Source organism: Phodopus roborovskii, unplaced genomic scaffold (assembly GCF_943737965.1).
Source record: "Phodopus roborovskii unplaced genomic scaffold, PHOROB, whole genome shotgun sequence".
NCBI lineage: Eukaryota > Metazoa > Chordata > Mammalia > Rodentia > Cricetidae > Phodopus > Phodopus roborovskii.
In genome coordinates this window covers 1,426,341-1,444,090 of record NW_026126571.1, presented here as the reverse complement: position 1 = coordinate 1,444,090, position 17,750 = coordinate 1,426,341, and the positions used below count along the sequence as shown (strand labels likewise).

Below are 17,750 nucleotides of genomic sequence, written 5' to 3'. Positions count from 1 at the left end.
TGGAATCGGAATCCACTAATCCCAGTTCTTTCTCTGTGTGCACGTGCGTTCATGTGTGTGTTCACGTGTGTGTATGCGTGTGTGTGTGTGTGTGTGTGTACTTGGAGATGCATGTGTGCATACATGTGTGTGTACGTGTGCCTGTGTGTGTGTGTGTGTGCGTGTGCAGTGCCTGTGGAGGCCAGAAGAGGGCACCTTTGAAGCTGTAGGAACAGGCGTTTGTGAGCCACTTAATGTGGATGCTCTGTAAAGACTGTGTATGCTCTCTAACAGCTGAATTATCCCCCTAAGCCCCATGGAGTTGCTTTTTAAGGAGCAATTTTAGTTTTAGATTTAGAGAAGAGAATTAAAATGTGAATTTTTTCCATCTCACCCCCCAAACCCACAAATTCTTTTGTTGCTAACATCTGGCCAGTATAGTGTGTTTGTTAAGGATGAGGCACCAATATCAAGGCATCAGAGGTTTTTGTTGATTAGCTTTTGAGACAGGGCCTCACTATGTAGTCCCTAGCTTGCCTAGAAATCTTTGTGTAGCCCAGGCTGCTCTTGAACTTGTGACAGTCCCCCTACCTTTGCATCCCTGGCTGACTATTATACATCAGGGCTCATTCTGTGCATTGCACATTCTTTGGGTTCTGACAAACAAAATGGCACCATTCACCGTGAGGGCGTCATCTGGATAGCCTCACCCCTATAAAAATTCCTTATTCATTCATAAAAATTCTCTGCCTGCCCATTCCTGTTTGTGTCCCTCAGTCCCCTGCCAGCCACTGATCTCTTGTCTTTGTTTTGTTTTGATTTTTTTGAGACCCTTTGTAGCCTAGACTGACCTCAGGCTTTCAGTGGTGCCCCTGCCCCAGCATCCCAGCGGTAAGATTACAAGTGTTGTCTCGATAGCTTTGTCTTTCCTTGACTGTCATACAGCGGGATCTGTGGAGCCTTATTACGTGGACTTCTTTCTCTTACGTGTTTACAAATCTTCCTGTGTCTTTTTTTCATGGCTCTGTAGCTCATTTTTGTTTATCTCTGTCTGACTGGGTTGTGGTGGCACACGCCTTTAATATCAGCACTAGAGAGGCAGAGATAGGTGGATCTCTGTGAGTTCCAGGCCGGCCTGGTCTACAAAGAGTGTTCCGCGAATGTCAGGGCTGTTACACAGAGAAACCCTGTCTTGAGGAAAAGAAAGAAAGAAAGAAAAAGAAAGAAAGAAAGAAAGAAAGAAAGAAAGAAATCCCCTCTCTGTAGCAGTGTCTTTATGCGTTTGCCTACTGAAGGCCATCTTGGCAACTCCCAAGCTTGGGCTGTTGTAAGTAGAGGTGCTATCAATTTGGTGAACACAAGATTGCACCTCAACTGGTAAAAACCAAGTTGCTCCTTGCATAGCAGCAGTATATTCACTTTTCAGAGGGTGCAGGGCTAAGTGGGCCTGGTGGTGCACAGCTGTCATCCCAGCACTTGGGTGGCAGAGTTCATAATAAACCACTTAGACAGTGAGTTCGAGGACAGTCTGGGGTCTCTAAAACAAAGACTGACAGAGCGGAATGTCACCCTTCTCTGTACACCTGGGTTTGTCCCTGTGAGTGACTGCCTGAGTAGCTGAGGGACATGGGCTTGGGGGCGATGAGGGCTTGTCTGTGAGCGTCCTTTTCCTTGCCTGTCTACTGTTCTCAGCCCAAGCCTCACCCCTTGGGGGAGTGAGCACCTAGCAGGGCTAGGGCGCGGAAGGAGAGCAGAGCGGGCGAAACCCCGCCCCTCCCTCGGGTCTCACCGTGCCTCCACTCCACTCCACACAGGCACCCTTGGCAGGACTTGGGGCGCGTCAGCGTATGGGGGGGGGTGTGCGTATATACACTGGTGTCCTGGGTCTCTGTGTGCTCTTTTTTTTGGGGGACTGGCCAGAGGAGATGATGAGAATCGTGGCCCGGGCTGTCTATACAGGGGCCTGGCAGTTCTCAACAGGCCCTGCCTCGCCCCTTTGGGCTTCAGAGTTAGAGGCCGGAGTGGTGAGGCACTGTGAGGTCCACAAGCTCCAGGAAAGCACTAAGTGGGTGTGGCCTGATCACTGCTGCCCTGCTCAAATGGTACCTGAGGAGCGGTCCTAACTCAGGATGTGGTTTTCTCCATCATAGACAAGTCTGGGGGTTTCACAGTTATATTGGTAGTCCCGAAAACCAGGTCTGAGAGCCAGCGCAGGAGCTGGTAGGGGTGGGGATGGGTCTGTAGCTAGTCTCAGAAGTAAGGCGGGGCTCTGAGGTCCCTGTGACCAGACCTCTGCCCTGTTTCCTCCGTTCTTAGGTGGTACAAGCTGCACTCCAAGCCTGGCAAGAAGGAGAAGGAGCGTGGTGAGATCCAGGTGACCATTCAGTTCACACGGAACAACCTGAGTGCCAGTATGTTCGACCTGTCCATGAAGGACAAGCCCCAGTCTCCATTCAGGAAGCTCAAGGAGAAGGTGAAGGGCAAGAAGAAGTATGAGCTGGAATCTGCCTCAGCTATTCTCCCAAGCAGCGCCCTGGAGGACCCCGAGCTGGGCAGCCTGGGCAAGATGGGCAAAGCCAAAGGTTTCTTCCTCCGCAACAAGCTGCGCAAGTCCTCACTCACACAGTCCAACACCTCGCTGGGCTCTGACAGCACCCTGTCCTCTACTAGCGGCAGCCTGGTCTACCAGGGCCCTGGAGCCGAGCTGCTCACCCGCTCACCGAGCCACAGCAGCTGGCTGTCCACTGAAGTGGGTGAGCAAGGGAGAGGGTGGGTTCTTCCCAGGCGGCAAGGAAGGCCTCGGGCAGAGGCGGGGCTCTTCTTTCCAAGTGCTGACACGGTACGGTACGTCTTTCTTTTCCAGGCAGGGACTCTACACAGTCCCCCAAGCTGCTCACCCACAAGAGGACGTACAGCGATGAGGCCAGCCAGCTGCGTGCAGCTCCTCCCCGGGCCCTTCTTGAGCTACAAGGCCACCTTGATGGTGCCTCCCGCTCTTCTCTCTGTGTGAATGGGAGCCACGTGTACAACGAGGAGCCTCAGCCCCCCATGCGGCACCGCAGCTCCATCTCAGGCCCCTTTCCACCCTCAAGCTCCCTACACAGTGTCCCGCCTCGGCCTTCTGAGGAGGGGCCTCGGTCCTCAGATGACTCTTGGGGCAGAGGCAGCCGAGGCGCCAGCAGCTCGGAGGCAGTGCTTGGACAGGAGGCACTGAGCGCTCAGGCCAAAGTGCTGGCCCTGGGGCCCAGTTGCTCTGGAGAGGAAGAGGGCACCCGGCCTCCAGAGGGTAAGCCAGTCCAGGTTGCCACACCCATGGTGGCATCCTCTGAGGCTGTGGCAGAGAAGGAGCGGAAGCCCCGCATGGGGCTTTTCCACCACCACCACCACCATCACCAGGGCCTGAGCCGAAATGAGGTGGGGCGCCGCGGCTCAGTTGGAGAGAAAGGGAGTCCTTCTCTGGGAGCCTCCCCCCACCACTCATCCACTGGGGAAGAAAAGGCCAAGAGTAGCTGGTTTGGCCTGAGAGAATCCAAGGAACCAACTCAGAAGCCCAGGTACATATTTAATGAGGCTGCTTTTCTGTCTGGAGGAGGTTGGGTGTTTGGCCTGGGCCTGAGGCTGGAAGGAGCAGGCTGTCTGAGCTCTAGCTTTGCATGGTTAAGTGGGGTACCCTGTCTTACCTGAGCCAAGGCCCATATTGTGCCCTCTGACACAGGTGAGTTGCAAGGACATAGAGCCACAAGGGTCCCATGGGTCAGGGCGGGCCCAGGTCCTGACGCTTGGGTTGGTAGTACATCTTCTCGGTTTCCTGGCCTCCATCTCTGGCTTCCTCACCTTAAGTAAGGAAGCCTGGAGACTAGAGACTGTGCCTTCAGACACCTTACCCTGTCTAAAGCTGGATGACTTCCCCTGGCTGCCCACTTGGCTCTGGAGTCTTGTTTCCCTGAGGGACAAGAGCTAAACAGTTGTTCATGCATCCTTCCTCTCCTCCCCTAGTCACTTCCTAGCCTGGAAAGAGACCGTAGCACCCCCCCCCCTTGAAATGAGTCTCCCCACAAAAGCCTAGTGTTCCTATTTTTTTAAAAAAATATTTATTTATTTTTATGTGCATTGGTGTTTTGCCTGCATGTATGTCTGAGAGGGTGTCAGATTCCTTGGAACTGGAGTTACAGACAGTTGTGAACTGCCATGTGGGTTCTGGGAATTGAACCCATGCCCTCTGGAAGAGCAGCCAGTGCTTAACTGCTGAGCCATCTCTCCAGCCCTGGCCTAGTGTTTCTTGAGCCCTTTTGGGAGTGCTGGTGACTCTGCTCTGTTGGGAATGTGCCCAGGCCTCTCTCTCCCTTGGTCCTGGTCTCTGGGCCCCATCCCATGTTACTCCAACTCAGGGCCTCCTCGGTATTGTTTGGCAGGGCCCCAGGAAGGCTGTCCATGGGCAGGTCAGAAGTCTGTCCTGGTGCCTAGCAGTGGTGGCAGTCACACCTAGTGTCTCCCCTCATCAAGCCTGCCTCTCCCATTCCCTGGGTGTAGGGAAGGCTGGGCCAGGCCAGTGAAGATGCTGCTCCTGTTTTCCCAGCAGAGGGGAAGGGGCTGGACCTTACAGCTCTAGTTTCTCTTCGAGTTTCCTTCTGTCTCCGTTTTCCTTATGCTTCTCTGACTCCTAGCAGCCTCTCAGACTGCAGAAAACGTAGGTCTTTGATTGACAGAAGGTGGAGAGGATTTCTTTCCTGGCATCATCACAGGCCAGGGTACCTAAGCACCCTGCCTGCCTGCCTGCCTTGGGCCATTGGTAGGTGGCAGCTTCACAGCAGGCTTTGGATCAAGACCCAGGTAGGGCAAGAGGAGCCACCTTCGGGGACCGTGAGCCCCACCCAGCTCCCGCACTGGAACCTTGGGTGGCTGTAGCAGAAAGGAAAAGCTGGCCCAGGAGGAGCAGTTGTTGGAATGCTTGTTCAGAGTGCTAGGGAGGAAGCTGAGAGACAAGACCTTCAGGTTACAGCTGGAGGATCTATCTCTACCTGGAACCCGGAGAGCCAGCCCACAGGCCCTGGGGCTTGGGACCCCTGTACCCAGGGGCTACTGTCACAAGTCCTGGAAGTTTGAGTAAGTGCAGCAGCGCCCTCTAGTGACTCCGTGTGGCACTTGTGCTCCGTGGAGAGGCTTGAGGCAGTGAAGTAGATTCAGTAGCTGCCAGATGACCCTGGGCCTTCTGAGGGGGTCTGCCTCTGTTGACATGTGGCTGTTACCCTTGATCCCTACTGATGTGAGCCTGAGAGGGAGGGGTCGGCATGGGACTGAGCCTCACCTGGGCCACAGGACCTGCTGAGCCACTGGTGTTGGTCTGTGGCATGATTGTGCCCTGGGCTTGAGGTAAGATGGCCATACATGTTAGGTCTTCCTGTGCCAGGGTGCCTTGAGTTTTGTTCCTTTTTCTCACAGCAGCCTTTGAACACAGACAGGGATCAGATACTAATGTAGAAATATATTTAACTTGGGGGTAAATCTGGTACAGCATAGAGCCAGGGGTGTTAGTAGATGGCATTTAGCACTTTGGTGTCTGCCCAGCTCTTTCCAAGGTATGGTAGACAGGTATCTGGTGGTTGTAGAAAAGTGGGTCGTCTGAAGTGCCCTCTGGCCGGTGATAACATATTTCCTGGCCCATCTGTGGCTGTTTTCCCAGGTGGTTACTCTGTTAGCAGTGATCTGGTTTGGAAGATGATGCTAGGATCTCTACTTAAGCTTAGAAGGCTTCTCTATGTCTCCTCATTTGTCACCCTCATATGATAAGAGGATGAGCATACCTCCTGGACATGTTTCCTGGGCATTGGGGCACATCTTAGCAGGTGCCAGGAGCTTCCGAAGCCCAGGAGGGATTGCTGGCCAGGGGAACATTGTCTATAGGTCAGATAGTGTCTCAAAGGCTGGCTTTAACCTTTGAGGACTGGTGGGAAGCCTTCATCATTTCTCTTCCCAATATTTGGCCTTGAGGGAGACAAACCAGCATACCTCCTACTTGGGAGGGGGAGGCTGTGCCAGGCTGGCTGGGTGGGCTCCTGGGTGCAGGCGTGTTCACAGGGCACGGCCTCCGCAGAAGACCACACAAAGGAATGCGCTTCTGCTGCCCTATGCCATGTGCACTGCAGGGCAGGAGCAATGACCTCCAGAATGCGTGCTTGAACGCGGTAGGGGTGGTTCAGCTGTTAAAGGCTCGGCTCACTACCAAAAGAGTGTGTGTTTGGCATGGAGTAGGGTGAAGATGAAGATGGAGGGGCTCTGAGGGCGAGAACAGGCAGGGTATTAGCAAGCCCCGCTGGCTCTGGGAAACCTGCTGGGCCTGCTGCCTAGAACCCTGGCCTCAAGAGAGAGCCCTTTGCTGATGCCATACCAACCAGTTTGTGGTGCATCTCTGGGGAACCATGGTGGAGAGGAGGCTGCTGACAGAGCCTGGGGCTCCTAGAGGTGCTTCCTGGTGCCTTTGTCCCTGAAGCCTGACTGTGAGCCCGAGGGTGAGTGCGTGCGTGCTTGCGTGCGTGGGTGCATGGGTGCGTTCATGTCTGTGTCTGTCAGGCAGGCCCGCGTTTGCGAGGCTGTGTTGCTCAGGGTTCAGAGCACCCCGGCACTGTTGTGGGATGTAGGTTGGGTGCTATGGATGCCTCAAACAGGGCTATGACCAAGTGGTGGCTAGTGTGTTGCTTCTTTACTCCCCTAACTTCCAGGACTAGATCTGAGCCTCTGCCTTGGGACCTGCCTGGAGGGCAGAGGAGACATCTGTGGGAGCTGGGACCCCAGGCACAGAGTTCCCCCTTTCAGTACCTTCCCCTGTCTGTAGCAGCAGAGCGGGGAGCTGGAGGTGGGCTGGGACGCGGGACTTTGCCTCCCTTCCCTCTCCATCTCAGTCTAGAGACTCCGCCCTCCAGCGTGGTTGGTGCTGTTCTAGGGGGAAAATAAGCTCACAAGAATCTTTGAAAGCTGGGCTTTTAAAAAATTACTTTATTGTTTTATTTGGAGGCAGGGTCTCACCCTGTAACCTAGCTGCGCTGGAGCTTGTTATGTCGACCAGCTGGCCTCAACTCAGAGAAACCCTCCTGCTTCCTAGTGCCTCTGCCTCCCAAGTGCTGTATAAGTCGAGTGCCGCCAGGCCGAGCCTTTGCTATTATTATTTTTTTCTTTCTAAAGGCAGGGGACTCAACCTATCACAGATTGCCTTTGAACTTGCTGTACATCTTGAGGGCGACCTTGGTCCTGGTCCTTCCTCCCCAGTGCTGGGATTATGGGCCTGTGCTACCACACCTGGTCAGTGCAGTGCTGGGGACGGAGCCCAGAGCTTCATGCATGCTGGGCCAGCATGCTGCCGAGAGTCATAGCCCCAGGCTCCTTTAACATTTTTGGCGTATTACGACGGGGTGTCGTGTAACCCAGGTGCGATGACACCCTGCCTCCCATGGGGTGTACACCACCGTGTTCAGCTCTGAAAGCTAGATGGATAGGAAAATCTGTCCTGCTGGGGAGGCTGACCTCCTCCTCCGTGCTGGTTTTTGTGGACCTGGACTCTTTCCTGTTGCCTATCAGGTCCTGTGTACAACCAGTCTGGTCTAGCCCTTGAGTTCCTGGGAGAGTGTGGCAAGCTCCAGACAGCCCAGCCTGTGCCCCCTGCTGCAGCTCCCCATGTTTTCATGCCCCAGCTCATCCCCCAGTGCTGTCGGTGAAGTTGCTGGTTGAGTGGGAGAGATGGATAGGAGGAGGTTCCCTGGATGCTCACGTTTATGTAGGAGGGCCCCGGGAGCTTGGAGAACTGAAAAGCCACCTGTGAGGAGGGACCGACCCTACTGGATAGCAGGGGTGAGGCCATCAAAGTCGGGGTCTGATTGCAAGTCAGGCCCCTGCCAGTCTGCTCACACCAGAGCATTTGGCTGGCTTCTCTCTTGTTGTGTTCTAGATTAGTTCAGTGTGCGCTCCTCTGTCTCAGCTCCAGAGGCCGGCTCACAACAGGGGTAAAAGGAGCGTGCTGTCTGCTGGCAGTGGGCGTGCCCAGCAGATGCCATGTGCTCCTTAGCCAGTTTTCTGCCCCCTTCTCGTGAAACGAAAGGGGCGAGCTCTCTTGGATACTTTGTCATACATACCTGATGGCAGCCCCATCCTTACCCCTTCCTGCAAGAGCTCAGTGGAGCCTAGCTCAGTTTGCAATCCCAGGCACCCTGCTTGGTTTCCTTAATGCTCTTTGTCCCTGAGCTCTCCCAGCATCCTTCCCCTTGGAGCCTCATAACACTGGGGCCTTCCTTCATTTGGTCCTGTGTGATGCTGTGGCACCCGGCCTGGAGGTGGGGGTAGGGATGGTACTTGGCAGGGGTATTTCCAGGCTCAGCATTAACCAGGAGGCTCACGGTTTTGTCTTCTCCACAGCCTGGACGTGTCTCCTCAGGTAGAATCTGACCCAGCCGCTCCTCCTCACCCCTGCTCCCCCCTCCTCACTCCTGCTCCCGCCGCCGCTGCTCCCATGCTAAGCACTAACCTTTTTGCAGCCACCTCCCCTGCTGCTGCCACTGCCACTGCTGCCACCATTGTCCCTGAAGCCACCCCATCCGGATTCTTGGGGGTCAGCAACCCATTCCTCACCTCCTTGCAGAGCAACCCCTTCTTCGAGGAGCTCAAAGCCGACATAGCACTAAATTCTCCTTCACCTGCTCCCTCTCTCCCCAGTGCCTCGAGGGCCAGCCTGGCCCCCCTGGCCTTCCCTGGGAAAGCCCTACCTGAGTGGGACGACACCTTCGACACCTTTGCTGCTGGCAGGCTGCAGCCAGAGGCGAGGAGTGAGATTCTGGCCCCTGCAGAAGCGGGGCTGGAGGAGGATGGGCTGCAAGATCCAGGCCCTGGGACCATGGCAGTGAAAGCCCCAGAGCCCCAGAGAGAACCTGGGGGAGGAAGAGGTGGGAGCAGCATGTGGCTGGGGCCCAGTGTGCCTGTGGACTCAGGACTGAACCAGCCAAGCACAAGCGTGTCTGACCCAGGACCCCTTGGGTCTTCAGGGACTGACCCATCCTCCAGAGCAGCCCATTTGCAGCTGCGAGCCTCAGCCTCAACACCAGACCCAGAGCTTCCTGCCTCAGAAGTGGGCGTGGGGCAGAGCCCCGCAGACAGCGGGGCATCTCTGGTCAGCTCCCCAGAAGTCCTCAGTGTGTGGGAGAGACTTCCTGGTTCAGATGACATTCCTGGGGGCCAGGACGAGGAGACTCCCCAAGATGGAAGCCAGCTTTTCCAGGAGCTGAACGCAGCGGAGGATTCCTGGCCCTGGGATGTGATCACCATTTCTCCTACAGCAGAGGTTGCTTCATCCACCATGCAGCGAGAGGCCGAGGAGGCGCCTCCTCCTCAGGCGCAGCCTGAGTCCCCAGCTGCTGTGCACCCCATGGAGAGCGAGGGGCACCCTGCCCTGCAGCAGGAGCCAGAGCCTGAGCAGGGGTTGGATGAGGAGCCCTGGCCTGGCCCACCGCCTCCCAAGCCGCCACGCCTCTTCACACCCTCACAATCCCAGGTGGAGGAGGAGGAAGAGGAGGAGGAAGACCAAGCGGAGGAAGACAGTGCTACAGGGGGCCTGAGTAGTGGGGGGCCAGGGGTAGAAGGAGACACCGCCCCAAGTAAATTGGTTGTCGGTCCCCGAGAGTCCAAGGAGGAGGGGGTAAATCCAGAGTTGGAGGAATTGCACGACCTGCCCTCCGGGACCCTGATAGGTGAGCCGGAACTCGAAGAGCTGGTAGGCGATACTGGTGCTCCTGGGTCTGGGGCCTGCCCACCTAGTCCCACCAGCTGCCTTGAGGGGTCCACCCCCAGATCCCATAGCTCAACTAGCTCAACTCTGATGAGCCAGAAGGTCTGGGGGTCTTCAGATACAGGTCAGAGCCTTGAAACCCAGAGCCAGGAGCTAGCCAAAGAAGGGTTTGAGCCTCTCTCAGCCGCCCCTCAGCAGGCTGATCTGTGGGCCTCAGAGGAGGAGGAGGATGCCTTGAATCCCTTCTTATGTCAGGAGAGCCAAGATCCCCCCAGCCTCCCGTCCATATCCTCTGTCCACTCTGGCCCAGAAGAGTTGCCCACACCCCCGGAACCTGCCTTCCCACCTCCCCCTCTCCCACCCTGGGCCAGCCACCGCCATGGGGTGCCAGGCCCTCCATGCCCTCCCCTGCCTGTAGCCTGGCCCTTGACCTCTTCTTCCTCACCTCCCGAGGAGGAGTCAGCTTCCCTCACTGGTCCCCTTGAGCTCTCCCCCGCGGTGGGCTCCCCTACACCATACGGGGAAGACCTCGATGCAGCCACCCCAGCCTCCCCGCTTGAGCTTCTGCCCTTGGAGACACGACCAGCTGAGGAGCCCCAGCCCAGTGGCAGGTGAGCGTCCACTCAGAACCCCTCCCAGGAGGCAGGGGCGGGGTGGGGGCATGGAAACACGGACGAGTTTCACAGTCCAGCTTCGTCTTTGCCAAGGGTCTGCTCTGTTTGGAGGCGAGCGGTGAAGGCTTCTGTAGGGCTAGCACTGAAGCTCTTTATTGTACATAGGACCTTGCGCCATCAGGGGCCCCACAAGCCAGGGGTTTGGGAAATAGCACCTGCCAAGGATAGGGAGTGAGGTTCAGAGAGGAGTCAGCATGCCCTGGCAGGAGACGGGGTGGGGGGGTGGGGGGTGGGGGTAGGGGGGGCGTGAAAGCTGCAGTGCTGTACAGAGATGCCATGGTTCGGGGAGTGGTGTTCCACAGAGGAGTGATAGTTACTTCTCAGGCCTTGGGAGTGCAGTGGGCCCACAGCAGTTTCCTGTGAGGAAGCGGAGGGCTGGCAGAGGGTCTAGGACTCTGGCCTTAGAGGAAGCTGAAGACAGTCTCAGAACAAGGGAAGCAAGCCTTCCTTCAATGCTCTCCACACCCATAGCCCCTGGAAAAGGCTCTCCAGCTGCAGCAGGTGCCGCTCTGGCTTGCCTTGTGGTTGGTTTTCTGGGCCGGGCTCCCATCCCCCACCCGTTTAGGGCATCTGAAGGGAGAGCTGGTACCCGTGTGGCTGTGGTCTCAACAGCATTAGGTTTTGGCCAGAACAGAGGGCCACAAGGGTGACGAGAAGAGAGGGCTTGGGAACAGGCTTCAGTGAGTGTGGCTCAGCAAGGACAATGGCGCCCAGTAGGACAGCAGGGCGATGTATGAGCAGAGTGGCTGGGCCAGGTCAGGTGGTAAGGGTGGGGTGAGCCTCAGGAGCTAGCCCTGGCCTCTGTGAGGCCCCCAGCCTGCTTGGACACCTGCTGGCTCATATGTTCAGTTGCCCAGGGTTGCTGAGCATCTATCTGTTTTGTGCCAGGTGGGTGAGCAGGGAGATTTCAGTACCGGAAGCAGTAGGGCCTGGTGGTGACACCTGAGAAGCCTGGTCATGGAGGGACTTTGATCGCCTAGTGTTGGATGGGGCTGTGCCCCTCCCCCCCCCCACCATGGGGAGAAGGAGCTGGTGGCTATGGTTTTCTCATCTCCTGATGACAGAGTCTTCCTTTGGCCCATGTCTTGCAGTATAATCCCTATTTATGCTCACAACTTAACAGGATTCCTTTTCAGAGTTGCTTTGATTTCACGTCTGTATGGGGCATGACCTGTGAAGTGGCGGGCACATAGTGCTGTCCGTGTTTCTCAGATGAGTGGGGATCAGGCTGAGAACACGGCACTCCAGCTGCTTCCTGAGGGGTTACCTCCACGAGTCCAGGCTGGTGGCTTTTTAGACAGGCGGCCTGGGAGCCACTTTTATGCCTTCTCCAGTGCGGAACTCAAGGTGACAGGACTGCTCTGCCCTGTGAGGGGACTAAACACCAGCCCTGTCCTGAGGGTTGGCCTGAGCCTAATTCAGGGTTGAGACTAAGTGGCTTTGCTTCCCGTTCAGTGCCCTGTAGGGTGGGAGCGGGTTCATGAGGTTCCCCAAGGTCAGGTTGGCTGATTTGTAGGCCTGCTGCTTAGGACTTGCATATCTCGGTGCTAAGGCACCCCAGGAGAGGATTATCTTAGTTTTGGGGTGCTGTAGTAGGCTTCCTGGAGAAGGTGACTGCACATAGGTTTGAAATAGTAGTGAGAAGTAGGTTTTTGGAATGAAGGGAAGTACCCCAGGTAGAGAAATAACCTTCCTTCCTTCCTCCCTCCCTCCCTCCCTCTCTCCTCCCTCCCTCCCTCCCTCCCTTCCTTCCTTGTTTTGGTGGAGGGCTGTTATAGTTGAGACAGTTTTATCCAGTGGAGGCTGGCCTTGAACTCCTGATGCTTCCACTTGTGCTGTTTGTACAGGTGTGTGTCACCGTGTCTAGCTAGACACAGTTTTTGTAAGTGGCTGGCAGGGGTGGAGCTGTGGGTCAGGAGGTGCAGCCGAGGCCAAATTGTCTTAGAGTTTGTGATTCTACCTAGAAAGGAGCCATTATAGGAGCTTTCAGAATTGGAAGGCCATTATCCTTTAGCAGGACAGAGGGTGGGTGGGTGGAGGGCAGGTGCAGCTAGGAGAGGAGAGGATGGCCGAGGCAGAAGAGGACAAGCTGTAGGGCCTACCAGAGGGCTGCTGCTGGAAAAGGCAGGTGTGACTAGGTGGACCCCGGGGATGCAGCTGGCCTTGAGGTGACCACGGGGAGGCAGCTGGGGGAGATCTGGGGTGTCAGGAGGAGAGAGGAGAAGCCAGGGAGCTAGCAGCTTAGCCTGAGAAGAGGCTGGTAGAGGTCAGGACGTTAGCTTCAGGTCTTGAAGAAGACCAGTACGTAGCCGTGAGCTCTGAGAGACGAAGGAGAGGCCCCAGCAGGTTCACTTGGCCTGGGCTAGCAGCTCTGAGGCCTTGCCTTGAGTACTCCAGGAAAGTGAGAAGTTAGAAAGTATGAAGGCAGTCCCTAGGCTCAGGGCAGGGTTATGAGAGCAGGAAGGACCAAGGCCAAGGAGAGCTTTGCAGGCTTACCCCGAGGCTCAAGGCCAGCCACCAGCAGAGAGGTGAGGCAGCACCTGTTTTTAAACCCTGGCATTCTCGTACCCACAGTCTTGACAGTTGGGAAACTAAGCAAGTATTGAAGACCCGGGAAGGGAAATGGCTGGCAGAGACTGGATACAGGCACAGGAGTTTGTAGGTCGGTTGTCCGTGGGGGATTGAAGCGTGCAGGATGCTGGGCCCTGGAGACATCAACTCTTCGGCAGGTCAGGTGGCCATGCAAACTGTGACTCCACCTTTGTGCCAGCCTTCCCTCCCCGCAGCTCACCTCCTGTTTGTCTTTGCAGTCCCCACCCTGTGAAGCCCCTCAGCGCTGCCCCTGTGGAGGCCAGCCCCGACAGGAAACAGCCCCGCACCAGCCTGAGCACAGCCCTTAGCAGCGGACTGGAGAAGCTCAAAACCGTCACATCCGGCAGCATCCAGTCTGTGGTTCCAGCATCTCAGCTTGGCCCGACTGTGGACACTAAGAGGCTGAAGGTGAGGTCCAGCAAGGTGTTAGGAGGCACCTGAGAGAACAGGCAGCAAGTATGCTGGAGAGAGGCCAAGTAAGGTGCCAAGGGCGGGTCGGGGCAGGGCGGGGCGGGGCAGGTGGCAGGTGGCTGGTGGTTTCCCATGCCACAGCTCTGGAGTGGGGTGCCATATCTCTGGCCTTAGAGACGGGCTGCTGCAGAGTCTGAGTTCTACAGTGGGGAAACAGGCTTTGGTGGGCTAGCTGGTGGAAGGTCTGGGCCTCCCCTTCTTAATTCCATCTTGTTTGGCCATAGGAATCTGCTATGCTGGACCAGTCGGCCAAGTACTATCACCTGACTCATGACGAGCTCATTGGCCTACTCCTGCAGCGTGAGCGTGAGCTGAGCCAGAGAGATGAGCATGTGCAGGAGCTGGAGAGCTACATTGACCGGCTGCTGGTGAGGATCATGGAGACCTCGCCCACACTGCTGCAGATCTCCCCCGCTCCCCCCAAGTAGCCCTTCAGTCCGTCCCTGGAGGGCCGGTGAGGACCTGTGCAATGCCCTCCACTGACTACTCTCACCTGAGCTGGGCACAGCCTGCTCTCATGGTCACTCTCTGCACCCTTCCCCATTCCGCCTCCACCAGGGTTTCTGGAAGGGGCCCCTTTGAACTCCCACTAGAGCCCTGGGTCTTTCCTACCTGCCCGTTTCACACTTGTAGCTTCGGGGTCCCCTGGAAAATTGGAGCAAGGATGTTAGCTGTCAAGAGGAAGCAGGAGTGAGCTGTGGGCTTTGGGTAGAGCTGAGGTGTCTAAGGGCAACACTGTTGCCAGAACAGATTTAATCGCCCTATCCCTGAGGTTGGTCAGTTGTTTGTTCTTGGCTGACCCTTAATTAATCTCCATATCCCTCCCGCACCCGGAGGTCCTCCTAGTATTGAATGGGACTCGGATGGGGACGAAGCTGCTTGCTTGTCTGTGCACTGTGGACAACCAGGGCACCTACAACTCAACCTTGTGCCTGTACCCTAAGAGTAGGGAGCCTGTGTGTTTTAGTCTTCTCTCTCTCTCTCTCTGTCTGGGGCTGTGTGAGGAGCTTGTATACAGTGTGGTGGTGGTGGCGGCGGCGGCGGTGGTGGTGGTATGTGTCTTTGTGTTCTTCAGCTGCTCCCTGTCCCCTCTTCAGACCCTCCCACTCCATGTCCCAGTGGTGGGGCTGGGTTCAGGGAGAATGAGCTCTTTGCCTCCGAGCTTCTCCCTACCTCCCTAACATGAGACCCTCCAGTCTGGGGCTTTGGGCTGCTCATGTTTTGGGGATCAGGCCTCCATGTCTGTCGTTACCACTTGTCCAGATGCCAAAATTGTGCTACTGTGGGGTCAGAACTTTTGGAAACCAATTAAAATGTGCCTTTTGTGGGTGAGGACAAGAGCCTCTGGATGTAGACCTCTCTCTGGCCGGGGTGTCCCCTCCCTCCTGTTGAGCAAATGAAAGTGGCTGTTAGGGTCCTGAAAGGGGAATATGGACCAGGCTTTTTGCTTCCCTGAGAAGTACCTCAGCTAAGGCTCTGACCAATCTGCTGCTACCCCCTCAGTCTTCCTCCCACCTCCTGCTCCTCCCTTGACCCACATCCGGGCATCCTGTAAGCCTGGGGCTACCCTGCATCTCATTGTGTCTGGCGTTGGGTCCCAGCTGTGCTGGACCAGTGGGCTTGCCTGGGAGTGGGAGGCTTCACCCTGCCTTAGGAGACACCTATACTTAGGAAATGCCTGTGGCTCTCCAGCTGTGCTGTAAGCTGCTGTGCAGCCTCCTCCTTGCTCACCAACCCCTTCCACGTTTCCGGGCTTGGCTGAAGTGCATTTTGAAGCCAAGTATCTACCCTGTGGTCCAGCTTCTAGTTTGCTTGTGAATACAGCAGGTCGGTCTCCCATGGCACCCGCAGGGGCCCTTGGTGGCTGTGCATTAGCAAAACATGTGTGAAGGAGGCAGGATGCCGAGCAAGATGCTTTTGGTCCAGTGGAAAGGCAACAACTGTCTCTTAATGGCAGGGTCATGAGTTCACTCAGAACACCTCAGGAGGGTATGCTCTGTGGATGATATCACTGCCTGCGTAAAGTAGATGAACCCACAGTGCAGTTGCCAACTCTAGGTCAACCCAGAAATGAGGAAAAGTGGCCACCTGTTCCCAGAATCTTGACCACACTGGTGGGGGAGTGTCATTGCCATTGGAGAGTGCCTCTTGAGGAAGTGCATCCCTCTGGGTTTTATTTGGTCCCAGCCCTGGCCCTGCCTGGCCCTCGCCTTTCGCCCTGCCCTGCTGTGTGGCCAGGGCGGGGGGGGGGGGGGGGGGGGGCGTGTCTTAGGAGAGGTTCTGAACTGAAGCCAGGGTTTTGCTTGTGTCCGCTCCATACCACACAGTACGGAGTGCAGCGGGCAGGCAGTGAGTAGACACAGCTCTGCTCTGCCCTTTGTCTTCCTGGTTGAAACTCCTGTCTATAAAGAGCTTGTTCTTCATGTTTTGAGCACTTTATGAAGAATAAAAAGTCCGTGTACCACAACTGGCCTGGTGTGTTCCTGTTCTGAAGTGAGTGGGTGAAAGAGACTGCGGGAGAGGCCGCGTGTGTCTTGGGTGACTGAAACCATGGGCAATGCTGCCTAGGGTGCCTGTGTTCGCGGGGCCCTGGTCACAGGCATGCATTCGGTGGGGAATAAAGAGGGCAGAACTAGTGACTTCTGTTCTGAAGTCACGGAGTCTCTCCTCAGCTTTAGGGAGCTCTGTCCCTCCTGGCTCAGCTATCAGTGAGTGGATGAGCACTTGGGTCCCCTGTTGCTCATGCAGTGTCCAGGAGGACAGGAGGGCAACCCCAAGTTAGCTCTGAGCCCCATCATGAGACGGAGGCCTCCCTAGAATCAAGTAGTTATGTCCTGGGTGAGATGAGCATCTCCCCACCATCTATGCCAGTCAACTGGATTAGATGGCTGAGCTGAGACTATGGATGCCATAGCCCGCCATTTATTTCTGTGTGCTCTGTAGTTCCCAGTGAATCCCCGTGCCTGGTCCTCGACAATTAGGCTTAGGAGGGAACTTCCTTGGCCAAAAAAAAAAGTATTCTCATCCAATACATCAAGCTCCTAGTGAGCTCTCCTATACCTTCACTGAAGATTTATCTAACAACAACAACAAAAAAACCCAATAAACAATAAAACAAATCAACAACCCCCCCCCCCCCCCCGCGCTACAGTCTGCTAGCTGGCACTGTAAGACCCTCAGAATGAGGAGTCTCCCAGGTTCGGTCGGTACCCCAAGAACTCAATGTCCAGTCCAGTTGCTGCAAACAAGAGGCTTTAATGAACAGGAAACGTTTGCGCTCCTCCAGCACGCAGGCTAGAGAGAAGCCCCCTCCCCTGGGCCCAGGTGTTTTTAAAGGCAAACCCACAAGCTTAGGGAGGGGGTGGGACCCTCTGTCCATTGAGTACGTGACCCTTGGAGGCCGGATGGTCTGCTATTAGGGTCAGCAGACCTTAGGGCCTCAGAGTGTGCTATTAATCTTGTCTGGGCAAACCAGAGTTACAGCTATCTCTTTGTTTCCTAAGGACCCTATTTACCACCTGTTGACTCACAGGAAAGGAGGGGCAGTGTGAATTCTTATCTCAGGGCCTTGTGAGAGGAAGTTAGCAAATTCCAAGGAACAGATATTGGTTTCCAGGTCAGTCCATCATTAACATTACTTTTCGGTCTTTCAGCGCCTGTAATCCCAAAACTTTGGAGGCCCAGGAAGAAGAACCACGAGTTTGAGGCCAGCCTGTGCTACATAGTTCCAGGCTAAGCCTGATCTACATCCAACTAGGCACGGGAGTGCCACGTGGTGGCACAGAATCCTGAAGCGGATTTTGTGGGTGTAAGGTGATGGAATCCTTGAATGCTTAGGTGGAGCCTAGAAAAAGAACCGCATCAAGGGTCACAGCAGCTTGAGCGGGGCTTCTTGAAGAGAGTGGCAGAGCGACAGAATGGCTGGAGGCAGGGTTATGACAGAAGAAACCGCAGGGAAACCCCGCAGTGCGACTCCTTGCCGAAGGCCTTCTGAATTAACCCCACTCTTCCTGGAGCCCTTGCCTTTGTGATCCCGGGTCGGGCCCGCGTTTGTAGGAGGTTCCTGGTCTTAAGACTACGGGGCCGCCGAGTACACCCGCACCTACACACATCCCCAGCAAAGCCGATGCCTGCTGCTTTGGAGGCGGGAACCAAGACCAGGTCTGCGTGGTGGGTGGGTGCAGCTCTCCGCAGTCTGGGGTTGTCAGGCTCAGAGCTGGGGGGGGGGGACTACACTTCCCACAAAGCCCTGCGCGCCCCATTCTCTGCGG

General features: G+C 56.0%; 1 protein-coding gene across 1 annotated transcript in view; it reads left to right on the top strand.

Moving 5' to 3' along the window:
* Positions 1-13,936, top strand: part of Rab11fip5 (RAB11 family interacting protein 5) — a 35,163-nt gene extending 21,227 nt beyond the window's left edge. Inside the window, exons 2-6 of the mRNA XM_051202779.1 lie at positions 2,296-2,732; positions 2,843-3,533; positions 8,380-10,353; positions 13,227-13,416; positions 13,704-13,936. Of these exons, the coding sequence (XP_051058736.1) occupies positions 2,296-2,732; positions 2,843-3,533; positions 8,380-10,353; positions 13,227-13,416; positions 13,704-13,907 (3,496 nt within the window). The 3' untranslated portion in view covers positions 13,908-13,936. The remainder of the gene's footprint in view (positions 1-2,295; positions 2,733-2,842; positions 3,534-8,379; positions 10,354-13,226; positions 13,417-13,703) is intronic.
* Positions 13,937-17,750: the final 3,814 nt, after the last annotated feature.